This window comes from Cotesia glomerata, linkage group LG2 (genome assembly GCF_020080835.1).
Source record: "Cotesia glomerata isolate CgM1 linkage group LG2, MPM_Cglom_v2.3, whole genome shotgun sequence".
Lineage (NCBI taxonomy): Eukaryota > Metazoa > Arthropoda > Insecta > Hymenoptera > Braconidae > Cotesia > Cotesia glomerata.
In genome coordinates, this window is record NC_058159.1 from 23,890,681 (window position 1) to 23,913,964 (window position 23,284).

The 23,284-nt window shown below is 28.2% G+C and overlaps 5 protein-coding genes across 6 annotated transcripts; 1 reads left to right on the forward strand and 4 right to left on the reverse strand.

The window, feature by feature from the left end:
- Positions 1–1,748: 1,748 nt before the first annotated feature.
- Positions 1,749–3,420, forward strand: LOC123259404 (probable U3 small nucleolar RNA-associated protein 11). The gene is made up of 2 exons (XM_044719901.1): positions 1,749–1,879; positions 2,593–3,420. The coding sequence occupies exon 2, from the start codon at positions 2,607–2,609 to the stop codon at positions 3,366–3,368; it is 762 nt and encodes a 253-aa protein (XP_044575836.1). The 5' UTR covers positions 1,749–1,879; positions 2,593–2,606; the 3' UTR covers positions 3,369–3,420.
- A 4,197-nt stretch (positions 3,421–7,617) lies between these two features.
- Positions 7,618–10,103, reverse strand: LOC123259077 (salivary glue protein Sgs-3-like). Its single transcript, XM_044719344.1, has 3 exons — positions 10,091–10,103; positions 9,027–9,113; positions 7,618–8,315 (listed from the first exon to the last, which is right to left on the reverse strand). Exons 1-3 carry the CDS (start codon positions 10,101–10,103, stop codon positions 7,732–7,734), a joined length of 684 nt encoding a protein of 227 aa, XP_044575279.1. The 3' UTR covers positions 7,618–7,731.
- Positions 10,104–11,219: 1,116 nt separating this feature from the next.
- Positions 11,220–13,295, reverse strand: LOC123259478. The gene is made up of 2 exons (XM_044720019.1): positions 12,630–13,295; positions 11,220–11,516 (listed from the first exon to the last, which is right to left on the reverse strand). Exons 1-2 carry the CDS (start codon positions 13,170–13,172, stop codon positions 11,286–11,288), a joined length of 774 nt encoding a protein of 257 aa, XP_044575954.1. The 5' UTR covers positions 13,173–13,295; the 3' UTR covers positions 11,220–11,285.
- Positions 13,296–13,476: 181 nt separating this feature from the next.
- LOC123259477 lies at positions 13,477–15,856 on the reverse strand. Its single transcript, XM_044720018.1, has 3 exons — positions 15,450–15,856; positions 15,085–15,375; positions 13,477–13,927 (listed from the first exon to the last, which is right to left on the reverse strand). Exons 1-3 carry the CDS (start codon positions 15,580–15,582, stop codon positions 13,548–13,550), a joined length of 804 nt encoding a protein of 267 aa, XP_044575953.1. The 5' UTR covers positions 15,583–15,856; the 3' UTR covers positions 13,477–13,547.
- A 583-nt stretch (positions 15,857–16,439) lies between these two features.
- Positions 16,440–21,962, reverse strand: LOC123260203 (mitotic apparatus protein p62-like). 2 transcript variants are annotated; one of them, XM_044721212.1, is made up of 6 exons: positions 21,818–21,962; positions 21,030–21,124; positions 20,744–20,938; positions 19,861–19,950; positions 19,604–19,772; positions 16,440–17,974 (listed from the first exon to the last, which is right to left on the reverse strand). In XM_044721212.1, exons 2-6 carry the CDS (start codon positions 21,103–21,105, stop codon positions 16,708–16,710), a joined length of 1,797 nt encoding a protein of 598 aa, XP_044577147.1. In that variant the 5' UTR covers positions 21,106–21,124; positions 21,818–21,962; the 3' UTR covers positions 16,440–16,707. The 2 variants fall into 2 exon arrangements, with proteins under 2 accessions (XP_044577147.1, XP_044577148.1); XM_044721213.1 differs by having other exon boundaries at positions 21,030–21,121; positions 21,818–21,946.
- Between the last annotated feature and the right edge of the window lie 1,322 nt (positions 21,963–23,284).

Here is a 23,284-nt window from a genome sequence, read left to right on the forward strand (position 1 = left end):
AGTCTATAAAATTATCCCGTAACGAGAAAAAAAATAAAAAAAAAAAAAAAAATTCGATTTTTGACGATTTTTGAAATTTAAAAAAATTTGGAGCGATATCTTAAAAATTTTTTTTTAAGCTGTCCTCTGGAGAGAGCTCTTAAAACATCAAAAACTAACATTTTTTCACTCGAGACTAAAAAAAAAAAAATAGTCGGTTTTTTTGCGCCACCCTAATATATATATATATATATATATATATATATATATATATGTATATATATATATATATATATATATATATATATTTATACGATATAACGCGGCTTGTCAACACGATAGCGTTTTCAATTTATAACCGATTCTTCTCAAACTCAACATGCTTTATCTATCGATCAAAACCAAAGTTAAGTTCTAAGATGAGCTTAATCAGGCGAGTAATTTGAACATTACAGGATTTTGAAATTTTGAAAATCGTAAAAATTGCTGTTTTTACTACTGCAACTTGGTATAATTACTGAACTAGACAAGATAGTAAAATTCGGTAAAATGCATCGTAAAGGTCTTTTAATAAGCTTAAATTTTCACTACTCAGAAGTGGTAATAGCCTCAATATTACTCCTTTTAGAGTTCGTTTAATGAAACAGTTTTACTGTTGCAGCCGTTTTAGAATTATTGTCTGCATCATAGCTTAATCATGATGTAAATTCAATAGTTACGATATTGATCAGTCTTTCGTGTAATGTTTTTGGGTAGGTCGTCAGTAAATATGTCACAAATTAGTTCTAAATATTGTTTTCTTTAATTAAAATTTTGTCCGTTTTTTAAATTCTGATTAACTTGGAAACTGTTGTTCCTAAGCGATTATTTAAAATTTGGACATTTATAATTCAAATCTTATAATCTTTGCAATTGTTTGATAAATATTTGAGAAACTTTTTCTTCACAAGATAATTTTTTTTCCAAAATTTGTTCTAAATAGTTTTAAACTTATTATTGAATTTTGTTTTTAATTCATAAACTAAGTTATACGTTATTAGTATTTATATTATTTTATTAAAAATCGATTTTCTTTATTTGAAAAATCTACTTCCATTTCGGGTGCCGAATGGCCTTTTTATTTTTTTTGGAATAAAATTGCAAGTATTAATAACTAGGCCGGTGTCAGTAACTGGGTCTTTTACCTTATTTTCTTAAATTCGATGCATTTCAAGATATGTACTATGCAAAGGAGTACGGCATAGTGGATTATTTAAAAATTATTTGATTGAATGTTTGCCGACGGTACCAATACAGGTTGAATATCAAAGGTGTAACGAAGAATTGAAATTCGTGAAAGTATGCTCTGGAGTGCTGCTAAAATAATCCAGTTAAAAGGTCTAGTTAAATGATTATTATTAATTCTTTAAAATTAATTTATTCAAGATTACTTAAATTGTTTAGACGAACTTGTATTTATTATGATATTTAAATAAAAAAACAAAATATTTGATATTTTTAAGCCGTTTACTTTCTTTTCTTTTATTTATTTGCACTTTTTAAATAATAAAAATTTTTTTCTTTTATTTGCAATTTTAAATAAAAATTATCTTATCAATTTTTATTTTTATTAATTATAGTAGTCTTCGAATATTCTAAGAATTAGAAATGTAAACAATAAAAGTGACAGAATAAATCTGACGTTTGAATTTTATCTATAGCCGGTTGTGTAGCTTGCAAGTTATCCAGCTGAGCTGACTAGAAAAAAAAATTAAAAAATACTTCAACATAACCTCCAAATTTGATTTTTCTATACGCATAAACACATGTGATTGATTCGAATATCATTGAATTTGTTTAACAACAATTAAGCTTAATAAACTGTAAAGGAATAAATTATTAAGGAATTTGTTTGAATTAAGTAAGTAATAACATAAATTACTACATTTTTAGTTATTTATATGATATTTTTCAAATAGTTGACATTTAATTTGTTTAAATTGCGAATATTCTAACAGCATATTACTAAAGATTTTTTAAAAATTAATATTTAAGAAAAATCTTTACGACAAAAATACATTTACTTATTTTAAATGAAAAAAATTGCACGTCTGATCTTTGAAAAAACAATTTTATGTTTAAAAACAAATAATTATCAATTGTATGTGAAAAAGTTCGATACACAGTAAGAAATTTTGCGTCATTGCGTCAAAAAATTTTGTGTTAAATATTTAACACTTTTTTGTGTTAATTTAACACAATTAATGTTAAATTTACCCATAAAAGTGTTAAATATTTAACACAAAATTTTTTGACGCAAAATTTTTTACTGTGTATCATCAATGTTTTTTTATAAAAAAAAAAGTTATTAGACATCTAACAATTTTTTTTATTTTTACTAAAAATCGGTTATAATAAAAAAATATTTTTAAAAAATTTGCACTTGTAATTTTTTAAAATTTTTAGATGTCGAATTTTTTTATAAAAATTTTCTTACAATAATCAAAAAAATTGATAGTTTTCTATTAATTTCAGTATTATTTATTTTGCGAGATAAAAAATTAAAACATGATTTGATGTAACTCGTTTTAATTAATTAAAAATAATTTATTAAAATACCTTTATTTATTTCAGATAATAAATAAACAATGTCGTCGTGGAAAAAAGCTGCCAAAACTGGTCAAAGGACCCATCTTGAACGTCATCAGCCCGAAGAACGTAAAAGATTAGGTCTTTTGGAAAAGAAGAAAGATTACAAATTGCGTGCTGATGATTACAATGAAAAGCAAGCGACTCTGAAGCTTTTACGGAAACGAGCATTGAATAAAAACCCAGATGAGTTTTACTTTCATATGATAAATTCAAAGATGGACAAAGGTGTCCATAGGGAGAAGCAAAAAAAAGAAGATCACACATTTGAGCAGATAAAGTTGATGGAAACCCAGGATTTGAAGTACATCGCTTACAAAAGACATTTGGAAGCACGGCAAATTGAAAAACTTCAGAGCCAGTTGCATATGATCGACGCGGCCGATCAAACGCCAAACAAACACATTTTTTTCGTCGACGATGACAAGGAGGTTAAATCTTTTGATGTCGCTGAGCGTCTGGAGACTCACCCGGCTCTTCTGGCCCGCAAGACAAATAGACCGAAACTCAGTGTCCTGAAAAAGGTCAAATTACCTGAAATTGATGAAACGACTGCTGCCAAAATCGAACAGCAGAAACACATGGCTTATACGGAGCTACAGAAGCGGGTCGAGCGCGAATCTCAATTAGCAATCGTCCAGCAGAAATTGGAAATGCGAAGAGCTTTGAAAGATAAAACTTTACCGAAACCTAAAATTATTAAACAAGGCTCCAAAACATCGGCTCCCGTTTACAAATGGACGTTGCAGCGTAAACGATAATTGATTTTAGCTGATTTATATTTTTTTAAATAAAGTATATTCATTAAATATATACTTATCATTTTTTTAATTCAAGGCAATTCTTTTTTTTTCTAATAGTCAATTGTCATACTTTTTTTTTTAAATTAAGGTAGTACCACAGTTATCACAAGTGTCAGACATTAAGTAAAAAGTTTTAATAGATTTATTTATGTAACGCTGCATTAGATAAAAATATACAGAGATAATTTTTTTTATTAATTATTTCTGTCATATGCTCTGAATCTATTTTTTTAATTATGCAAACTATTTAATGTTATTTTTTTTTGATTATCTAAACTTTTATTGAAATCTGGACGGTATTTTTTGTGAAATGCAATAAAATCTGCTCCGAATATTGACGATTACTTACTAAACATTGACCGTCTATGTTCCACATAGTGACCAATAATAATATGCAGAATTCATACTAATAGTAGGTATATTGAATAATTTATAACACCAATTGTTGATCAGAGTATTATTTCAATTATTAACATGATTTTCATAACAAAAGTTATTTATAATTAATGTTCTATATTCAATTGTTTTAACAAATACTTATTTATTGATTATGAAATATTTAATTTTATATAAATTGATAATAAATGTACTTACCAAACACGACAAAATTAAGTTCTAATGACTAATTTTCACAACTTTTTGACATTTGTTCATAAGCTTATTTTTTTTATTATAACTGCATATATTTATGTGCATGTGCAAATTTTAATTTGAAGTATAAAAAAAATGATAATTAAGTATTGAATATAACATTAAATTTTTATGAAATATTCATTTTAGAAAAATTTTGAATTTCGTATATTTTATGGAAATAATTTTTCAGATGTAAAAGATAGATGAAATCTATGAAATTTATCTCAAATTTCATTTAATTTCCTACAACTTAAGGTATTATTCGTCTAGTTTTGATGATTTTTTTAATTTATCCCGTGATTTTGAAAATTTGAAAAAATGTTTCAATTAACTTATTTCGGCCCTTTTTCTTTAAATAATCTTTAAGCTATATTAATTAGCTTAAATCTATTAAATTCATTAATATTAAGTCTATATTAAGTTCACATGATTATCTTCAATTTAAGCTATTATTCGTCGACTTTTGATACTTTTTTTAATTTATTTCGTAGTTGGGAAAATTAAAAAAAAATCAAGAATATCTATTTTTTGTAGTCGGCCTCATATCGTCTTTGCAAAAATATAACAAAAAATAAATTTTAGAACATTATTGCTTTTTAATAACGTGTTTTTTTTTTTTTCAATATTCAAACGAGAAATCTACCTATCCATGTCGGGTGTGGCGCTTTTTTTTTTAAATCAAATTGTTATACTACCTGGTAGGGGTGTACGAATAATTCGAACTTACGAATTATTCGTTCCGAATCGAATATTAATATTCGATTCAAAATTCGACGAATAATTCGAAAAATTTCGAATAATTCCCGAATAATTCAAACAATTCGCGAATCATCGAAATATTACTGGATTTTCTATTATTTCCAATTTGAATTCGATTGCATCGTGTATAAAAATATTATATTTATAAATTTATTTATTTACTAGCTGTTAGGGGGCGTCCATAAATTACGTGAGGCATTTTTGAGAATTTTTTAACCCCCCCCCCTCCCCCCTTGATGAGATTTCGTAAGATTTTCCTCAACTCCCTCCCCCCTCCCCTAATCTCACGCGAGATTGTTCAAAATTTATGTTTTGGCTGTAAACGGGTTGGATTATTGAGAAAAAAAGTGCCATTCGGCTACACCCGAAATGGATAGGTAGATTTCTTGTCTGAATATTGAAAAAAACACGTTATTAAAAGGCCGTAATGTCCTAAAATTTATTTTTTATTATATTTTTGCAAATAACGATATGAGACTGACTACAGCAAATAGATATTTAAAGACATCTACCTAAAAAATAGGATTTTTTACATATAAAAGTCATTTGATGATAAAAGCTAAAATTTAATTTATTGTTGATTTTTTTTTTAATTTTCTCAACTACGAAATAAATTGAAAAAAGTATTAAAAGTCGACGAACAATAGTTTAAATTGAAGATAATTAAACATATTATGACAAAATTGTATTAAAATTACGACATGACCGGCTACCACCGATAGATTTCTAAAGAAATCTATACCTAAAAAATTAGTGAATTCTATCGATCAATAATCAAATTACTAGCGCTACTTTGCTGCTCTGCAGGGTTCAGACGAATACGACTAACACTATTGTGTCAAATTTGGCCATATTTTATTATAGAAATACTATTTCACGCAATTTTACACTGTTTTCTGCTAGAGAAAAAATTACGTGATATTTGTTAAGATCCCCCCCCCCTTCCCCCTAAGTGAGATTTGGTAAGATTTAGCATGATCCACTCCCCCCCTAGAACACCTCACGTAATTAATGGACGCCCCCTTACCCGCCCGCTCCACTAGGCACTTTATAGAATTTTATTTTTAGATCTAGACATGAAATTTAATTGGAGTATTGTTTTGATTTGCACAAATTTCAAATTCCATCGGATTGGCCTGTACCTTTTAACCATGTAATTATTCTAGCTAATATTCATTGTAACGTTTAATGTACAATCACTGTAACGTTCCCTTGGCTTTCTTTCAAAAATGAATAGTAATTGACACGAAGAAAATAATTTGAAATGTGCATTGAAAGTTTCAGTTAAAGTAATTGCAGGTCTCATAAGTGAAGTTGAAATCTGTCTAGCTTAAAGTGCGACGAATTTTCCGTTAATACAAATTTTTTCCGTGACATCTATTTTATATAGAAAACTATAAAATCGAGCGCGCTTTTGCCAACATGTTAATTATCGACAATTGAATTTATCAATATTTTTATAAATTGTATTTCTTAATTATTGACATTTTTTAAGATATAAGCTCATCCTGAAGTTAAACTCATCGAAACCGTTCATTTGAGTATACACACGATTTTTTTCATGTATTTGATATTTCTCATATTTGTGAAATATATAAAATTCGTGTGAGTATTCAAATGAAAGATCTTGATAAGTGTAACTCTAGGATGAGCTTATATCGTTAAAAATATCATCAACACAGTAAAAAATTTTTCGTCATTGTGTAAAGTGTAAAAATGTTTGTGTAGAATTTAACATTTTAGTATGTTGATTCAACACAGATTGTGTAAAAAAAGTTATCAACACAAATTTTTGTGTTAAATTTGACGAAAAATTTTTTACTGTGAATGGACAAAATACAACGTCATTTTTTAATTATTGACATTTATCAAGATATAAGATCATCTTGATGTTACGCTCATCGAGAGCTTTCATTTGAATACCCACACGAATTTGTTATATATTTTATATATTTCACAAATATGAGAAATATCATATGTATAAAACATATGGAAAAATTCGTGTGGGTACTCAAATGATGGGTCTCGATAAGTGTAACCCCAGGATGAGCTTATATCATTAAAAATATCATCAGTAGACAAAATACAACGTCATTTCTTAATTATTAACTTTTTCTAAGATACAAAGGGAGAAGCGCGCTCAATTTTATAGTTTTCTATATAAAATAGATGTCACGGAAAAGATTTGTATTAACAGAAAATTCGTCGCACTTTAAGCTGGGCAGATTCCAACTTCACTTATGAGACCTGCAATTACTTTAACTGAAACTTTCAATGATCATTTCAAATTATTTTCTTCGTGTCAATTACTATTCATTTTTGAAAGAAAGCCACGGGAATGTTACAGTGATTGCATATTAAACGTTACAATAAATATTAACTATAGAATAATTACATGGTTAAAAGGGACAGGCCAATCCGATGGAATTTGAAATCTGTGCAAGTCAAAACAATACTCCAATTAAATTTCATATCTAGATCTAAAAATACAATTCTATAAAATGCCCAGTGGAGCGGGCGGGTAACAGCTAGTAAATAAATAAATTTATAAATATAATATTTTTATACACGATGTAATCGAATTCAAATTGGAAACAATAGAAAATCTAGTAATATTTCGATGATTCGCGAATTGTTCGAATTATTCGGGAATTATTCGAAAATTTTCGAATTATTTGAATTTTTTCGAATTATTCGTCGAATTTCGAATAATTCGATTCGAATTTCGAATCGAATATCAATATACACCCCTACTACCTGGTTAATATTTGGTTCCTTTACTCTAATATATTATTTCTGATTCTCTACAGCCCTTCAAAAATTTAATTGGTTTCTTATCTTATTATAATATAATGTACTAGTATAACAAGTCTCATTAAATTGTGAACGATAATTATATAACCGAGTGTAGTACCCTAACTTTCCATAATTACTTCGGAGAACTTTCAGAAGTAATTTTGCAAGAAGTTGGTTCAGTAGGTTTCGTAGTACTCATGGGTGCAGTAGCTGGCTTGGTTTTACTTGGAATTGGTTTAGTTGTCATCATTGTGACCGTTGAAGAAGCTGGTCTAGTTTTAGATGTCGATGTTGTAACTATTGGACTCGTTGATTTAGTTTTAGCAGAGGTTGGTTCTGATGAACCAACAGTTGATTGTGGTTTTGAAACCATTGGACTTGGTGAATTTACGCTCAATGATGATATCATTTGATTCGACGTTGGCGCGGTTTGTATTTGCTGACTTGGTGAACGACTTGTGGAACTTTGAGGGCGATTTGTAGTAAACTTGACTATCATCGCCGAATTTATCGGCATTGCCATGTTCATGTCAGGCAGAAGAGTTGATATACTAATACAAGTGTAAGTTAAAATCCATCGGTGATTTTGTGTCATAAAATCCAGTCTCGGACAGACAGTTATTGATCGAGAAAAGATGTTTAGCTCTAAAATATTCAAGCAAACTTTTGAAGATAAGCTTCCAGGAATTAATGAACACATTTTAAATGGCATGTAATCTAAAAAAAAACATCTATGTCAAGTTCGACTGAAATAATAAATTATTTGATATTGATATCTTAAATTTGTCTTACTTAATACTTAACGTTGGATTATTTATATCAATACTTTATAATATCATTATGAAAATTTTTAGCTCACAATATTACAAGCTTGGAAATAATCGTTGTTTTAATTATAAATACTTGATACCAATGAACAATCTTGCAAAGTTATGACGCAAAAACTTTTAGTAATCATTTATAATGCGAAGATATAAATATTATTGATCTATTTTACTTAAATGAATAAAAATTAATTGTACTATTTAGAAATGGCGAAACATTTTCATTTAAATAAATAGATTTATTATATACTCAGAAAAAAATACTTGTAAAAATTAATGTTCTTGACACAAGAAAGTATATTCTTATAAATTTCCAATAATTCACTTTTTTGTTGGGAGAATTTTTTCTTGTCTAAAGAATTGGTTGAATTGATTACAATAATTTTTGTTTAATTCAAATGAAGTTGTTCGTTTTTTAGCTTATAATAATGAAAACAGATCTTGATATTCTTTTGTCAAAAAATTAATGTGTTAAATTATTCATTCTAACAAATTCTTTGATAAAAAAATCCGTGTCTGGACATAATTTTTATTTCTTCTCGGTATATTCGTATCCATGACTGAAGAACGTAGAAAGAAATAAAATTAATTCCTTACTACTTACTTGTAACTGTCATTGAGCTGAGAATATTTCCGTCAATTGTAAGATCGATGTTCAGGCCATTTCGTTGATACATAATATTGGCACACACTGAAAAAGTAGTCAACAATAACATTAATACGTATATTATATAAAGGAACATATCAACGATTTCTTGAAATTTTTTTTTAATATCATCGTGAGAATATATTAAAAAATATATCATCGGTTTTATTACTTGCGTTCTTTTCAATATTTTCACTCGAACCGTACATGAGAGTAATTCTTAATACTTCCGTTGAATAACTCAATCGTTTTTTAATTTTTTTTTAATTGTTTGATTATAAAAAAAATGCGAGAAAGTCAAATTTCGAAAAATTTTTTTCTAAAAACTTCATTTTGTAAGATAAATAAAAATGACCTTCAGGGTTCTACTCCGGATATCGCATACTTTGAAAAAAAAGTGGTGTCATGTCGAGCTTTTCAAAAGTATATTAATTTGTGCAATTGAAATCGTAAATTTCCATGAATCTCAAAAAATCTTCAAACAATACAAGATGGTACCACAGATACCATTTTGAATGATATCTTCAAAGCAAGAGCAACTCAAAAATTATCTCGGGTCATCTAGACCTATAATGACCACTACGGATTAATCAGGTGGCTGGCAGATTAAGAAACTTGTCGAAGAAATCGTGAAAATTTTTTCTTACATCGCTTACACCTGATTCGAAGAATTTTTCGTTTTTTTTTCAAAATTTTTTTTTTTTTTAAATATATTAGAAGTATTAAAAAATTTCTTCTTTAGTTACCAACAAGCAAATGACGAAATAACTCATTAAATTTTTTCTTAATCGACCAATGAGCGGATTAAGCAATACTTCATCGATTTCTTTGAATTTTTTCTAAAGATTTTCTAAAGGTCCTGATTTCCTGAAATTGTTCCTTAATCCGTCAATGTGGGAATCAACGAACACTCGATCAAATTATTAAAAAATTTTTTTAACAAGTTCGTAAGTATATTAAAGACGAAATCGTCAATTTCTTGAAATCTTTGCTCATTGTTACAATGTTACTGTTCTACTCACCTTTACGATTCATCATATGAAAAAGCATGAAAGCCGTTTCACAACAACTGCATGATAATTCTGTCATACACGAACAAGCTCTTTCATTAAATACTCTAGATCTTGTAAAAAATAAATTCCTACTATTTTTGCGATTTACAACTTTCTGCCTCGAACTTAAAATCCCGACATGATCAGTACCTCCATTAGTTATTAAATAAACGTTAATTACAAACATTGTAAGAAATATATTGGAAAACATTCTATCATACTTTTTACTCTTAAAAATATCAACAGAAGAAATGAAACAGGTCACATTGACAGAGGTGTTTCATCGGAAATAGCAATTCAAAAACTAAATTTTTGCCAGCTCGCTGATTGTCGCTAGGAAGTAATAATTGATGCGACACTTCGAGTACCGGGAAAATAATTGTTTTATTTGGGAAACAGGCAGTGAAAGTCGCTACGGTCATTACACACATTATTCATTTCAGTATACATAATAATAATAATAATAATAATAATAATAATAATAATAATAATAATAATAATAATAATAATAATAATAATAATAATAATAATAATAATAATAATAATAATAATAATAATAATAATAATAATAATAATAATAATAATAATAATAAATAAATAAATAAATAAATAAATAAATAAATAAATAATTATTATTACAATTCAATCACATTACATACGATAATATTTGTCTGATCGTGCGTACGATTCACGAGATCACGAATTATCGAGCAAAGTTCATCAGGCCAATGATACACATGCTAAAATATCAATATATAGAACTATTTTTTATTCTTTCATAGACAAATTATATTATCAGCTTCATTGGATTGATATAAAAGCGAGTAAAATCTGTGATCACTTTATTTAACATAAATTGACAAAAGTATAAAAGTTTTATTCGCGCTAAGCGAAATGATATTTTACAAAATCCAAAATTATAAATTCAATTATTGTTTACTGCAAATCGCTTCGTTTATCGATGCATTCTGGGATACTACAACAAAACTGTGGAAATTTTTAGTGATGAGAGACGTTATTTCATCATGGATTTGTGAAAATGGTTTTGTGTAGTTTTTAATAATAAAAAATTGTTGTAAAATATCAATTTTTATTTTTGTTAACAAAATTTTTAATATATAACAAATAAATAATTATTTATATTAATTTATGCTTGTGATATTACTCAAAGATATTCATCGTCATCGTCATCATCATCATCTCCATCGTCTTCATCATCATCATCACTATCATTGTCAGCATTGTTGTTATTATTTCCGCTATCGTCGCTATAATCATCACCTTGGTTGTCTTCTGGTGAATCAGGTAAAAATTCCAGTTGTCCTATTCCAGTACCGTCTTCAGGTCTTACTATAGCGACACCATTAGCGCCCATTCTTATGCAATCTAGTCCAGCCTGCAATTTTTATTTGAATTTATGATTGCGTAGTTGAAATAAAATTTAAACATCATATTAATATAATTTTTTAGTAGAATAATTGTTCATCTTTTATCATTCACTTTATTTTTATAGCAACATATCCAAAAATTAAAATACACTGAGAAAAAAAAAACACTTTTACTCAATTAACAATTTCTTGGTTCAAGATTAATTATTAATTTCTGAAGAGAAGAGCATTAATATTTATCATTGAATAACAGATAAACAAATATCTTTATTTAAATTAAGTAAAAATTATTTCAATCAATTTAACAAGTTTTTGAGCTAAGAATATACATGCTTAAAAATTTTCAAGAACATGAATTCTTGTATCAAGAAAATTTTCTTAATAAAAGTTTTTTTTTTCTCAGTGTACTATAATAAATACTCGTAAGAATACCGTCTCGTTTTTGATTTTTTATATTTGAAATAAAGTTTTGAAATTATCAATAATTTTTGTTTTATATTATAATTCTTTTGACTTCAATATCAATTCATAAAATTAAGTTTTCAATTTTATTATTTATCATTTGTACTTTAATTTAATTTGTCAACACTTGGATAATACACTTCATTTGACTGAACTAGAGCGAAGGGACCTTTTTAAATGAGCAATAAATAAATCTTTGAATTTTTATTTGTATTTCAAATAAACATTAAATTTATAATCAAATTTAATTATTTTATAATCCAACAAATGTAGATTACAAATGAGCAATCGATCATCTATAAAATACTAAAATGTTCTTTAAAACTTTGACTGCAACTATTTTTTTTTAAGTTTTATAGAGATCGGTTCTATATTTTTTCCAGTTAGGCATTTAAAAAAATTTTTATTCATTTATTAATATAGATATTGAAGAAAAAAAAATTATTTTAAATTCAGATATTGTAATGAAAAATAAAAAGACTTTTTTGAAAATTTTTGGCAGCAATATTATTTTAAATAATCTGATTAAAAAAAAAATTATTTAATTTTTTTAGAGAAACATGAATAATTATAAATCTTGATCTTTTTTTTTTAAGTATTTTAGAATATCGCAAGCAATTTAAGCTTCATAATTAATAAAAGTAATGACGGAAGTTTACCTTAACGAGCGTGGTGTCATCGAACCTTCCCTCCATGCTGACGCACATATGTACATTACGTCCTTGAAAGTAAATATTATAAAACCTAACGCAAGCCCTCACCAGAGGAATTCTAGGAAACGGAACACAAATAGGCCGCGGATTTTTGCCGGATACGCTCCTCGTGTAGAGCACCCGGTCATTGAACATTACTTTTGCCGTAAAACTGAATTCGTCCGGTTCATAAATAACTTCAACACAGGCTTTTTGTTTCCATCTGTCGTACAATAACTTTGAGCAACAAGAGCACACACCGCCGCCGCATTTACACGCTCTTTCTTTATTTTCAGTCGTATTGTTATTAACAATATTATTATTAGTCGTTGAAACTCCAGAAGTATTGTTAAAATTAACCGGGCTGGCTTGCTTTGAATAATTAGCTATTGCCATTAAACTTTGCGAGCCATCCACTGATTTTTTTATTACCACAGAATTATCTGAATTTTTAATTAACGATAAATTAATAATTATCGTCGAAAGTAACCAGTAAAAGTATCGAGCCATTGGAATCACAGGTTTAATTTAGAATAAATTAATAAATAAAAGCGCGAATTTTATGAAATTACTAATCGGTGAAGAGTCAAGTGGTTTCAACGACGAACCGCTCACGACTGTTCTCCAAGAGATGATGGCCTCATTTTACAAAAGGAGAAATTTAGGTTCATTATATATAAAATAAAATAAAACAACTCATTATTTGCTCACCTTGTGTATACAGATAGTTAATACTTTCCACTTCAATTGTTTTATTATAATTAATACAAACATAAATAAAATATAAAAGATGAGAAGAAAAGTTAACAAGAAAAAGGAGAAAAGTTCTTTGTATTTTTAACATAAAATAAATAAATAAATAAATAAATATTTTTTTTTAATAATCTAGACTTTGAGAGAACCAATCGGTAGATCATCGGTGACGATTTCTGAAACATTTGAGGCGACTATCTGGTCAGATTGCTCAAAATTAACTTCATCGTAGACTTCAGGCACCAAAAACCCGGGCTTCGTAGGATTGAAACTCGTTTCAAGAGCTGCTGTTGGCTTGTTGTGAGTTGTAGTTGGCACCCAGGTGACACCGTCAGTCCCCACTTTGACACAATTAAAATGAAGAACGAAAATTGGCCAGGATGTTATGCGAGTCTCGAAATCAACGCATGCACGAACTTTTCTATCAATTATGCCGATATCGTAGACACGGACGCAGAAACTTACAATCGGTAAGAAACTCAATGGCATGCACAACGGCGGAGGATTTCTTCCTGCAAACATATTTATTTTTTAAATAATTATTTTTAATAAATATAATTTATATACTAGAAGTCGACAATAATGATAAAAACACGAATTCGTTGGTTTATCTTTTTTTTTTTTCTTATTACATTTTTTAATGCGATAAATATACGGAAAAAAGAAAAATTTAAACTTTATATTGTAACGTGGCACTTCAAAAAAAAAAAAAAAAAAAAAAAAACTGGAGCAATTACAGTTTCAGATTATAATTTTTACAAATTTTTTAATATATACTTTGAAATGTAAAATTATATTTAAAGATGTGAAAATTAATATTTAAAATTGAATTTTTAAAGATGTTATTTCAAACTGTAATTTTTTCAGTTTTATTTTTAAAGCGACTTTTATTACTATAAGGTAAAAGCCCCAATAGATGATCACGTACCAGTATACGATCACTCCATGTATTTGTATATCTATATTCACAAATATAGGTATACAAATACATGGAGTGATCATATACTGGTACATGATCATATATTGGGGCTTTTACCTTATAAACTGTAATTTTATTTTTTTTTTCTTCATGAAATAAATACTTTACCAATCATTTTTAAATCTATTTAAGAGGAAATATAAGTTTTCGACTTAAGGGGGTATTCTGGTCTAGAACCATAAATTTGAGATAATTTTGAAGTGCCGTAAAAAAAAGGCAATCAATATTTTTACTATAGATATCAAGTGATTCGGTTCAGTAGAACTTGAGAAATCGTGAATATCGTTTTAAAAAAGACAGTTTCTAGAAAAACGCGTTTAAAGTTTCGCGTAAAATTTCTCGCAGTCTAGTTCCGGCCGGGCCGGTTTAGATGCCAGGTCAGAAAAACAGCTATATCTTCTAAAATAATTCGAATTTTCTAAAATCCTTCTAAGAACATATTCTTAAAGGGTTAAGCTTTGAAAATATGAAAAATTGATTTTTTCAAATTTCTAAACCAGAATACCCTTTTATATTTTTCATTTTTATTATTAATTAAGTTATATTTCTTTTTATTTAATATTAAAAATTATTGTAATTTTTAATATCAAAATATTTGTAATCACAATTCTTATGTAATAAATTATTAATTTCACACTAAAAATAAAAAATTTGTAAAAATAAAATTATTAACATTTACAGTGATCTTACCAGTGACACGTTGTTTCATAACTTCATTGTCATTAATAATTAGCCGGAAATCCATAGCAAATTCTTCGGGAACCATTGTGATATTCGAGCAAGCTTTTTGGTCAAAATTGAAAAATTCTAAATTAACACCAGCGCAGCATCCACATGTCAAATTACTGCAGCTGCATCCATTAGCACTGCGTGATACATATCTTAAAGGTGAATCTGGAAATCTCTCTGTATCGTCGAGTTCTAATTCATACGGCTTACGACTTCTCAAATCATAATAAATTGATTTCTTCGGCATCAATACTAAAAAAAAATAATCAAAAGATTTACTTGAAGAAAATTAATTATAAATAATGATTATTATAATATATACTTACATGGAAACTTTTTAGTTGACGGCGTAATCGTTGCGTTAGATTGTGATTGAACGGAGTCGGGAAATAAAAACACTGTTATCAATAAAAAAGATAAACCACTCAAATAAAAATGAAACAATTTTGAGGTAAACATTATGAAAGAATAAAAATAAATAAAAGAGTAAAACTAAAAGCGTTTATTTTAAAACAACAGATAAGTAGAAGTTCAGTCAAGTGTATGATAAGCTTACGAGTGCTTGAAAAGTACTGCCGCTTACCCTGTTATGTACCGTTCGAGAGGTAATTTTATAGGGAGGATGGTACTCACACATTAATATACACACTCCCTATGTAACATTATAAAAATAATAAAAAAAAATGAATAACTTTCCAGAGAAAGTTTTGCAAACCGCTCTTTTAACTCCGAATGCTTGTGGTCTTGCTGATTTATCCTCTTGATGACACACATACATAACAAATAATGCTAGTATTTATATATGATATTATTAGTTTTTTAGACAGTATTCAAATCACAATAGTAAAGGTGACTTTAAATTGTTAGTTAATCATATTTACAATTCTTTTTGTCTAATGCAAGTTCAAGTTGATTACTTGAGTTTTATAATTATCTAGTGTAGTAAATTACATTTATTATCGCTGTCAGAAATTTATTATAATCTTTATTGTCTCTAATGTAAATTTATTTCATTTTAATTTTCTTTTAAATGCATTGGCCTTTTTATTAATTTTGAATAAAAAAATGACACTTTTTTTTCATAAATAAATTATTTTTAGATAAGAAATTTTCAATAAATTTTAAGAGCACAATTCTTGTAAAAATTTATAAACTTATCTAAAGAATTCTGATAAATTAATTTACCAGCAAAAATTTTATTTTAAATAGTATTTTCATTGAATTGAAAAATTTAATTGAAAAAAAAAAATGTTATGATTATACTTTTCTATTTTTTACTAAAAAAATTTTCATTTTTATTAAAGAAAAAATCCATACAAAAATTAATCATTGCTTTTATTTTATTACTTAAATACATTAAATAATTATATAAATAATTAAATAAATAAATACATGTATTATTTTACAAGAGTTTAGTAATTAAAATATGGCTGACCTATAACTCGTTGCACTTTAAATAATTAAATACTACCCAAATTATAAATTTCCTTGATACCTTAGGTACCAAAAACCCCCAATTAATTTTTCTACTATAGTCCGGTGGTAAAATAATTTCAATCTACAACGCAAAAAATTTAAATAAATTTACAGCCTCATAACCTTGCTTTGTCTTCCACGCCTGCTAATTTTTCTGTTCAAAATATCGCTGATGCTGTATTCGTCTTTTTTAGAAGCTTCAGTAGTCGACACATTTTTATTTTTCTTCTTCTTCTTTTTATCACCTTCATCATCATCATCGTCACCAATAATCTCGGACATCAAGTTAGCTTCTTCCTCATCATCATCATCGTCATCATCGTCATCGAGTAAATCTTCATCACTGACTTCTTCATGATTATCATCAGTTGGTCGTTTGATGTCACCTTCCGTTGAAGAAGCTTCGAGCTTATCATTATCATCTTCTTCATCTTCATTAGTTTCCGTTTCTTCTTCCTCATCATCGTCGTCACTTATAGCTTCACTGAGCAAATCTTCGTCGTCTTCATCATCATCCTCAATATCTTCGGTATCATCATCATTTTCACTATCAGTATTGTGAGAATCAGCACTAGGAACAAGATCCGGCTTCGCAGGTTTGGCTACAGGTTTCTTCACGTCGTTTTTTATCGCATTAACGCTGTTTGAAGTGATACTAGTCTTCTTATCAGTAACCCCGACAATTATTTTTTTAATCGCCGGCACTTTTTCCACTTTGACAACTTGTTTGTTATCATCAGACGCAGCAGCTTCAAGTACTGCTTCTGTCTTGTTAGAATCACTCATTTCAGAGACATATGTGCTGGACTCTACTTCTAAAGCTACTGAAGATTCGGTGATAGCTTCAGTAGTTTCTTCTTCCGCGACTTCAGTTTCGTTTTTCAAAGAAACCTCCGTTGAACTTTCAGCACTGAAACCAACTGGACCAACGATTTCGACGATCGGTGCTTCAGTAGTCGAAGTTTCGGCTTGAACTTTAGGAGCTTTAGTGGTTGGATGAGCAACAATCGGTCTACGAGTTGGTTTGTTGATAAGTGGAAGAACAGTAAGAGGTGACGGAGCTACAGTAGCTGGTTTCTTCTTCTTCTCAGTCTCGTCATCTCCGGTTATGATGTCAAAAATAGCATCTAGGCCTAATGAATAATCATCATCATCATCATCATCTTCTTCTTCTTCTTCGTCAGCTGGTTGAATGCCACCTGCTACCGCGGTGTTTTTAGACGGCAGTTGATTTATGTCTTTTTTGTTGTCGGTTTCGTCATCGTAATCGAATATTGCTTCGATGTCATCGTCGTCATCTTCGTCTTCAGTCTCGCTTAGTTCTGTTGGAGGGAAAGCTTCCGCAGGGCGTAATTTCAAACCCTCGGGACCGAAACTGAAAGAAGTTTGATATTTTTAATTTGTAAATTAATATGATGGGATATCATTTTTTTAATGTTGATAATTACTGGCAAGTAATAATTAATGTAATAATTATGGGCTGTTTAATTAAAACTACACGGAAAGAACAAGATGACACTCGATATCATTCCAGATTATACTCAGTGATATCTGTAGTGAAAAAAAATTTCAGATAGTAGCTAGAAAAATCCAGATTATACTGCGTGATAACTGGATTATACTCATTGTAATCTGGATTATACTAGCTACTATCTGAAATTTTTTTTTACTCAGTATAATCTGGGATGGTATCCAGCGTAATCTTGTTCTTTCCGTGTAGGATCTATAAGAATTGTTCTGAATTAATATTAATAATTATGTAATTTGTTTTTTTTTTTTTTTTTTTTTTTTAAGTGAAATTAAAATAATAAATTACTTTTTCTTGATCGGTCAGTTTTAATTTTTAACTTTAAATTGAGTATTAATCAAAAATAATTTTTTTACAAAATAATATTAACTAAAAAAAATTAGGAAAACGGTTGACCCTAAAGACCATCCCTGCAAGTTCCCGCTACCTCCATACCTAAGTGCTCAACAATTCACTTATTTTTTAAGCTCTTCGAGCTTAAAAATATAATTTTTGTGTAATTTTAAGCTCTCCGAGCTCAAATAAATCGCCGTTCTGTGCTTTTGAGCTCTTCAAGCTCAAAAGGCTAGTGGAAGTTTCGTAGAAGACTATTTTTTGAATTTTCAAACCGCAATAACTTTTGAATGAATTAACCGATTTTCTCGCGGTTTACGGTATTCAACGCAGTTTTTTGAGTCCTTTGAAAAATTTTTAAGCGTAAACTACTGGTCAGACTAAAAATTTCATAGAAATTCTGAAAAAAATATTTTTTTCAATTTTTTTCGACAACGATATCTCACGAACAAATCAACCGATTTTGACCGGGCTGGTGGCAATTGACGTGGTTTTTTGAGGTTAAGAGCTGATTAGTTCTTGGAATTTATCAGTTCAGCCGTTTAAAAGATATTTCAAAAAAACGAATTTTTGAAAATTTTATTTTTGAGATTTCTCAAAATTGATCGACTCAAATTCTGTAAATTAGTATCAGAATTCTAGGGGCAAAGGAACTCTCTTCAGAAAGCCGCTTATTTCGATCAAATCGGATGATCCGTTCAAAAGTTATGAGAGATTTACACACACACACACACACACACACACACACACACACATACAGACACGGCGACATCACCGCGGAAATAGTCAGGAAAGCTTCCTAGGACCTCAAAACGTCGAGATCTGATGAAAACTCGATTTTCGAAAAACGGGGTGAAAACAATAACTTCCCGACTTTTGAAAATTTTCAATTTTCTTAGCAGGAAGTTAAAAATTAATTTTTGTAAAGTGGGTATGTAATTTTTTAAGTATGATTAATTGCAATAATTGTAATTTTTATTTTTTTTTAAATAATTATTGTAATATTGATAAAAATTGACTTTAATAAAAAATAGTCAATAATTATTTATTCAAAAAAATGAAAAATTAAAAAGTATTTTTTTTTGTGTATATTTAATATATAATTATATGTATTTTTATAAATTAATTAATAATAATAAATACCTAAAACAGCTAACACGAAGTGATGCTTCAACTTCATAATTTGATTGTAATTCTAAACCGAGACATGCTTTGAAATTACTGTCTGATTCCCGTTGAATTGAGTATATTCTTCCGCAGAATTTGGAGAAACCACCAGGCATCGGTACGCAAATTGTTCGAGGTTTTTTACCTATAATGTAATAATAATTATAATTATTATTTTTCATGAATAATATAATTTATTTTTTAAAAGTATATCAAAGAATTAGAATAATTACCATTAACAACGGTGCTTGACAAAAGATTATCACCGAAACTCAACTGAAATTCCAAATTATCTTTCTCAAAGTACCTTATAGAGGCGCAGCCTGAAATATAAAAAAAAAATATTTCTAAAATATAGATATAATCTTAGAGTGTCTAAGTTGATGGCTCAACTTTTTTATTTAACTCCTAACGGTAAAAATAATTCCGTTTCCTATTAGCCCATTAGCTAACTGTTTTTTAATACGACTCTCAAATAAAAAAATTACGGCTCTACTCATCATAGTAATTTATTTTCAATTGTATAAAAATAATTTCAATTATTTGATAAAATTTAGTATTTTATTTAACGCTTTTACCATTAAACTTTTTTAAGATATTAGAAAGTTTTACTAAAAATATTTATTTTATCAATACAAAGCGTTTATTCTTTTTATTTTTTCAATTTTCTATTTAAATAGCAAATCACACTAAGTGAGAAAGTAGGATATCTATTCAAACTCGTAAATTTTATTTTACAATAAATATTCAGCTTGAACTAATCTTTAAGTCTTCAAGCTCAAAATTCAAGAATAAAATTAATTTTTTAATGACCAAAAAATTAAAAAAAAAATCAAAAATTAAAAAATTTCGCTCACTGTCCATAAAAAATATAAAAAAATGAAATAAAAAAATTTTTAAGCCCAATTTGGCTAAATTTTAAATGTTTAATAATTAAATCCAAAGTAAAATTAAATAAGTAACTTTTAATAAATTCTAAATATATTAATTTTTTTAATAAAAAATGAGCGATAGAGAAAAAAATAAAGAAAGAATAAAGAAAGCAACTTCTTCTTTAAAACATAAATAATAAATTTTCTACTAAAAACTTGATTCAATAAAAAATAAAAATCATACCTGGTCCTTTAAGTACTACAACAGGAATATGAAAATCGCGACAACATTGACAAACATCGTTATCACATTTACAATAATTATTAAGATTTTCAGTGGCTTGCTTGAGTGACATAATCGACACACCCAAATTTCCTTGTTTCACCCTTCCTTCAGCAGCTCTAGCGACTCTTCTGAGACTCGTAGCTTCATCTCGATCTAAAATCAATCTCCTCAATAAAAATAACTCTTTGCTTCATACTTTTCTTTCAGTATTATTGATATTTAAGATCTAAGCATAAAAACTTACCGATAACTCTTCCGTAAGCCGCGAAGGCTATCAATAAAAAAATTAGCAGTAACTCAAACACCGTGGACAACCGCATTGTTATCTTCTTTTATCTTCTGAAACAACAAAATAAATATGAATATAAATGTAACAACTAACAACACCAAGTGTTCTAACTTCTGACAAACAAGAATGCAAAATAAGAATGAGAACAAGAAGAATAGTTAGCATAGAAAATTCACGGTCTACCGAGTTAAATAGTTTGAATTTGAATAGCAGAAAGATAAAAAGATCCTGATAGTTATGGAGCGAATAACAATGAAGATTATTTCAAGCAAATTTACATTTATTATTATTATATTTTAACCGTTTTTTTTAAAAGCTCTTATGTCTGAATATATGACGTGTCACAGAGTAACAAAACTAAATTTCTATTTCTTCATTAGATGTTACTCTACTCTATACATATATAAATTTCTTGACTACAAAACTCAACAGGTTGGCCTACATCACGGTCACGGTCAAAGCCACTAGCTCAGTTACGACTTTGAAACATTCTGTCCTCATACATCACGCTTATGGTGCTACTTGTCCAATTTAATTGCCATTATTATTATTATTATCTAACTAAAAATGGTCAACTGCTATTTATTGCACATACAGTTATCTATTTCTTCTTTAATTTCCGGGCACTTTGCTCTAAAAACTAATCAAAATTAAATTCTATCTTCAAATTTTCAAAGAAAGAAACTAACATTATAATTACAGTTGAAGAAGAAATTAAAAAAACAAGTAATAACAAAACTTACATGTAATAATTGAACTTTAATTGATCAAGCTTGGAAGAAAAAAATATTAACACTTAGTCGTGTATCCTCTCGGTTAAAACTCTTTTAAAACTGTTAATCTTACGAAGTCGAATATCCAACTGAAGATGCCACCCGGCTCCCCTCCCCCTGGTAAGGTTGCTCTTAAAGTCGGTCAAGCCACCTCCACTGGACAAATACCATTACTTACCGTATTTAATTATTAAGCATTCTAATGTTATGTGCTTCTAGGTAATATAAATATGACTTGATGCCTTAGAGTTCGAAGCGCGGAAGCGAGAAAGGACTGTCGGCTGTCGACTGCTGACTTGTATATTTAATTGTTTATAAGTCTAAGTATTGAATGGAGCCTGAACTGATTACTTTGTCATTATGCTGGCCAATGATGGACATAAAGTTTAAGCTTGATGCAATGGTATGCCAATAAAACTTTTATCGCTGCATTAGTAATACATTCACTGTTATTTTTGTATCAACTTTTTTAGAAACTACTGATTTGGGTTCGAGTCCGCTAGAGTGAAGATTATGTTAAAAAAAAAAAAAAATTTTTTTTTATGGACAGGTACCGTATAATGGGATGGATATAAGCTGATATTTGAAAATAGTTATAGTAGAATGGATTTAGTATTTTATTTGGAGAGGCACACATCGTCTACTACCTTTCTCTGGTCAGTGGGTCGAAGAAAGTAGTGGCCCGAAGCGGTTTACCTTGGCTAATAATCTTTTATCGTACCCCGGAATCCAGTATAAGGAAAAGTATTGTCCTTCCGTTTTAACTTTGTCAATATTTATGTATGTATGTATCGACCTGCTGTTGTTATGATAGCAATGAAGATCAAGATGATGATTGCGATGCATATTTTTGGTATTACGATTTCTTAATTGAATCAGGTTTTGTTATTTATAAATATGAATATAAATCACTTTTACCTCTACTCACTTGTCGAATATAATTACTTTTAAAAAATGAAATGTTTATAAATTTAAATGAGTTTTTTTAAAAATTGCAATGTGTTGAGCACTGACGTAAAAGAAAATATTTAAATATGAAGTTCATTAAACTTTCAGGACTCGGGGAAATATTTTTTTTTTTTTTTAGCAAAATTAAGTAATTAAATTACAAGAAGAAAAAAAAACAAAACAAACAGACGTTAATTGATTTCTTGGTTTACTGGATAATAAAAAATTTTAATCAAGACAAAACCTTGGGCATTTATTTTTTACCGGCATTCTAGAATACTCTATTAAGAAAACTTGACCATTAAAATAATAATAATAGTTAGTGTTAATTGGAAATAACTGTCTGCTAGTTGTCTCGAGTAATTAACTATAGGGGTTGATGTCTTTTATTTAAATTATTTAATTAGATATAATAATTATAATAATACTATTAATTTTTTCATTAGTAGTTTTTTTACATTAAAAAAATTCAATAAATATTTATAAAAA

Coding starts and splice junctions, on each gene's coding strand:
- LOC123259404 (XM_044719901.1), top strand. CDS start 2,607: ATGTCGTCGTGGAAAAAAGCTGCCAAAACTGGTCAAAGGACCCATCTT.
- LOC123259077 (XM_044719344.1), bottom strand. Junction 8,316..9,026: donor CAGCTCAATGACAGTTACAA/GTAAGTAGTAAG, acceptor GTTTTTTTTTAG/ATTACATGCCATTTAAAATG.
- LOC123259478 (XM_044720019.1), bottom strand. CDS start 13,172: ATGGCTCGATACTTTTACTGGTTACTTTCGACGATAATTATTAATTTA. Junction 11,517..12,629: donor ATGACACCACGCTCGTTAAG/GTAAACTTCCGT, acceptor TAAAAATTGCAG/GCTGGACTAGATTGCATAAG.
- LOC123260203 (XM_044721212.1), bottom strand. CDS start 21,105: ATGCGGTTGTCCACGGTGTTTGAGTTACTGCTAATTTTTTTATTGATA. Junction 19,951..20,743: donor TGTAGTACTTAAAGGACCAG/GTATGATTTTTA, acceptor TTTATATTTCAG/GCTGCGCCTCTATAAGGTAC. Junction 19,773..19,860: donor GTCAAGCACCGTTGTTAATG/GTAATTATTCTA, acceptor ATTACATTATAG/GTAAAAAACCTCGAACAATT.
- LOC123259477 (XM_044720018.1), bottom strand. CDS start 15,582: ATGTTTACCTCAAAATTGTTTCATTTTTATTTGAGTGGTTTATCTTTT. Junction 15,376..15,449: donor GTCAACTAAAAAGTTTCCAT/GTAAGTATATAT, acceptor ATTTTTTTTTAG/TATTGATGCCGAAGAAATCA. Junction 13,928..15,084: donor TATGAAACAACGTGTCACTG/GTAAGATCACTG, acceptor ATATGTTTGCAG/GAAGAAATCCTCCGCCGTTG.